The sequence below is a fragment of the Heptranchias perlo genome, unplaced genomic scaffold (assembly GCF_035084215.1).
Source record: "Heptranchias perlo isolate sHepPer1 unplaced genomic scaffold, sHepPer1.hap1 HAP1_SCAFFOLD_53, whole genome shotgun sequence".
Classification (NCBI taxonomy): Eukaryota; Metazoa; Chordata; class Chondrichthyes; order Hexanchiformes; family Hexanchidae; genus Heptranchias; species Heptranchias perlo.
In genome coordinates, this window is record NW_027139548.1 from 1,757,172 (window position 1) to 1,760,224 (window position 3,053).

General features: G+C 44.1%; 1 protein-coding gene across 1 annotated transcript; it reads right to left on the reverse strand.

Annotated features, from left to right (window-relative positions):
* Positions 1–202: 202 nt before the first annotated feature.
* Positions 203–2,046, reverse strand: LOC137315011 (probable G-protein coupled receptor 139). Its single transcript, XM_067979968.1, has 2 exons — positions 1,983–2,046; positions 203–1,140 (listed from the first exon to the last, which is right to left on the reverse strand). Exons 1-2 carry the CDS (start codon positions 2,044–2,046, stop codon positions 203–205), a joined length of 1,002 nt encoding a protein of 333 aa, XP_067836069.1.
* Between the last annotated feature and the right edge of the window lie 1,007 nt (positions 2,047–3,053).

The window sequence follows — 3,053 nt, forward strand, 5'->3', positions numbered from 1 at the left end:
TGTTTTCTTTGAATCTTGATCGGGAAGCGCGCTGTACTCACAGGGAACGGTTCTGTTCGCCCTGGGAAAGCAGCCGACATAAAACGCAGGGCAAAAATGGAGGACATGTTTTCTGATACCTGTTACTTTTCACAAGGACAATCAATTTTCGTCCTGACAGGAAGACGGCCATTCTAAGATGGTACCCGGAAGCACTTGAGTTCTAATTAAGACAGGAAGCTTTGGTATAGTCTTTCATTTTTTTTACAAATATCAGCATAACTGTCCATGGAGATTTCATCATCTGCTTCAGCTCTTCCCTGAATTTCGTTTGGGTTGCTGCATAAATGCACGTGTTTGTACAGGAACTCAAATACATGAGCATAAATCCGGTTTCAGTGGCGATATAGGCAGGAGCTGCATAATCGGCTTGATAATGCACGGTGTGTGTCAGTCTGGTCGTTAAAAAACTAACGATAGCTGTCAGCCACAACAGTATCAAACTGCCCGACACAGTGAACAGTAAAATGATGGATTTCCTTCGGTTCTTCATCTCTGGATCGCTCTGATTCTCACTGCTCCGACCCCGGAGTCCCCTGCGGGCTCGACTGGCCTCTAAAATACATCTGACTGTCAAACAATTAAACAGTAATATCAAAGCAAAAGGAAGCCACGCAACGAAAACACTTTCGAACCAGGAGTAAGCTGCACCCGCATGTGATGAAAAAAAGTCGAGTTTGTTGCGGCAACCCCAGTGAACACCGTTAATTATTCGGTCAGGTTCATATGCAAACAAAAAGGGGATGTTCTCTATACAGATCAGGACAGAGATCGTTGTGATAACCGCAGCCGCAGTTCTCACTGTACAATACTTTGTTTTAAACTTCTGACAACATATAGATACAAATCGGTCAAATGTGAACGAGACTGTGAACCACACCGACAGATCCAGGGTAGCAGGATTCATGCACAGAATGAACTTACAAACGGCAGTGTAGGACAGGAATGGATATGGAAAGCGATAACTGAAAATGTTATACACGGTTACATTGAAGATAATGACCAGGAGATCTGCTGTTGCCATGGTCACCATGTAGACAGAGATACATTTGGAAAGGCCACAATTTCCTCTGGAGAGAATCACTATTGTCACGAGGTTCGCTGTAAGAAAGAGGGACAAGAGGTAAGTCACGGGGTCAGTCAGAGAAATCTCACAGCACATTGTGGGAAATATTTCGATGTGATCTTACTTAGGTTTATACACACGGATTCTTTTATTTATACACGAGAGCGCTGACGACATTTTGTTTAAATGAAATAAATCATTGAAACTCAATGTAGAGAGAGTGAAAATCTGCCGTTCTTCCAGCATCCTTCAGTCAGCCGTCGTCAAGAAGTAAATATAATTTCACAGTAATTACTGGAAAGATATGAATTCAAATAAAATATTCAACTGCGAAAATAACGTTCAGTTTTGGTCGAAACTCTGGCCTTTTTCTATTAATAACCGCCCCAGGAAACTGCTCGGTAACAGAGCGGGAGCTGGTGGAACCGCGAAGGTTCTTTGCAGCCGAGGAAAGGGGAGCAGGTCCCTGAGCGGCAATCAGTTCTCAAATTATCTTTCAACGGCCCCTGTTGGTGGAGGTGACTGCAGTCTGGGGAATTATCAACTTGAAGTGCACAGGTAACAACGGTACAAATGAAATGGTTAACAAAGACACCAAGCAACACATTCTATAGTGATCTATGCACTGTTGGCGGGGCCGGGGAATCAGCCTCGTCCTCCCTCGTATTGGGAGCAACATTGATCGCCCGTTGCCCACGATCTCCCGATCAGAGCAACGCCTCACCGGCGCCGCGGATTGCTAGAATTCCCGCTGATATTCACTAATTTATCCGGGTGGATCAATGACTCCGAAATTAGGACATTCTCGGAATTTGACACATAATCATTAAAAGTGAGGTAGTGAACAGTTATGAAACAACAGGTTAAATTGACTTACCGGGAAAACCAAAGGCTGCGAGAATCGGGTAGTAAATCTCCTTAATATGAAGAATTGTTGGCATTTCCATTTTTAGTAGAGTGAGTCAATTCTGTCCGGCTTCACGGTTCCGATTTGAGTGTATCTGAGATCCGAAAATACTCCCCCTTTATAGAACAATCGGTGCCCCGGTGAGAAAATCAGGTTACACAATAATTGGCGTTAGTTACAGTCACTTAACAAACAAGGTGGAATTATCCAACCCAGTGCTCCCCGGACGCCAAAGGGGAAATTACACAGGACAGTTCGTGAAATTATTTCTATTAAAATTCAAGAATGGAAAAAAATCCCAGAGGGAATGGAGTGTGCGCATGCCCGGTGAACCCAGAGGGAAACATCCTCCCGGGAACTCTGTTAGGTTTTTGGGATCTCATATTAATTCATTGAAGTCTTGACTCACTCATTACCGAGATAAAACAAATTTTGTGCTCTGATGATGAATGTTGATGACTTGGCTAGAACATTACAGGTGGCGTCTCGACTGTAGCATTACTGGTGGTGATCCTGCGCGAACATTACTGCTGGTGATCCTGCTCCAACATTAGTGGTGGTGATCCTACTCTAACATTACTGGTGGTGATCCTGCTCTAACATTACTGGTGGTGATCCTACTCTAACATTACTGGTGGTGATCCTACTCTAACATGACTGGTGGTGATCCTGCGCTAACATTACTGCTGGTGATCCTGCGCTAACATTACTGCTGGTGATCCTGCTCTAACATTACTGGTGGTGATCCTACTCCAACATTACTGGTGGTGATTCTACTCTAACATTACTGGTGGTGATCCTACTCTAACATTACTGGTGGTGATCCTACTCTAACATTACTGGTGGTGACCCTACTCTAACATTACTGGTGGTGATCCTACTCTAACATTACTGGTGGTGACCCTACTCTAACATTACTGGTGGTGATCCTACTCTAACATTACTGCTGGTGACCCTACTCTAACATTACTGGTGGTGATCCTACTCTAACATTACTGGTGGTGATCCTACGCTAACATTACTTGCGACGATCCGACTCTA

Bases quoted from the DNA above. Each gene is read 5' to 3' on its own strand.
- LOC137315011 (XM_067979968.1), bottom strand. From the start codon at position 2,046: ATGCCAACAATTCTTCATATTAAGGAGATTTACTACCCGATTCTCGCA. The intron at 1,141-1,982 runs GTAAGTCAATTT...TCTTTCTTACAG, and splicing joins CGCAGCCTTTGGTTTTCCCG to CGAACCTCGTGACAATAGTG.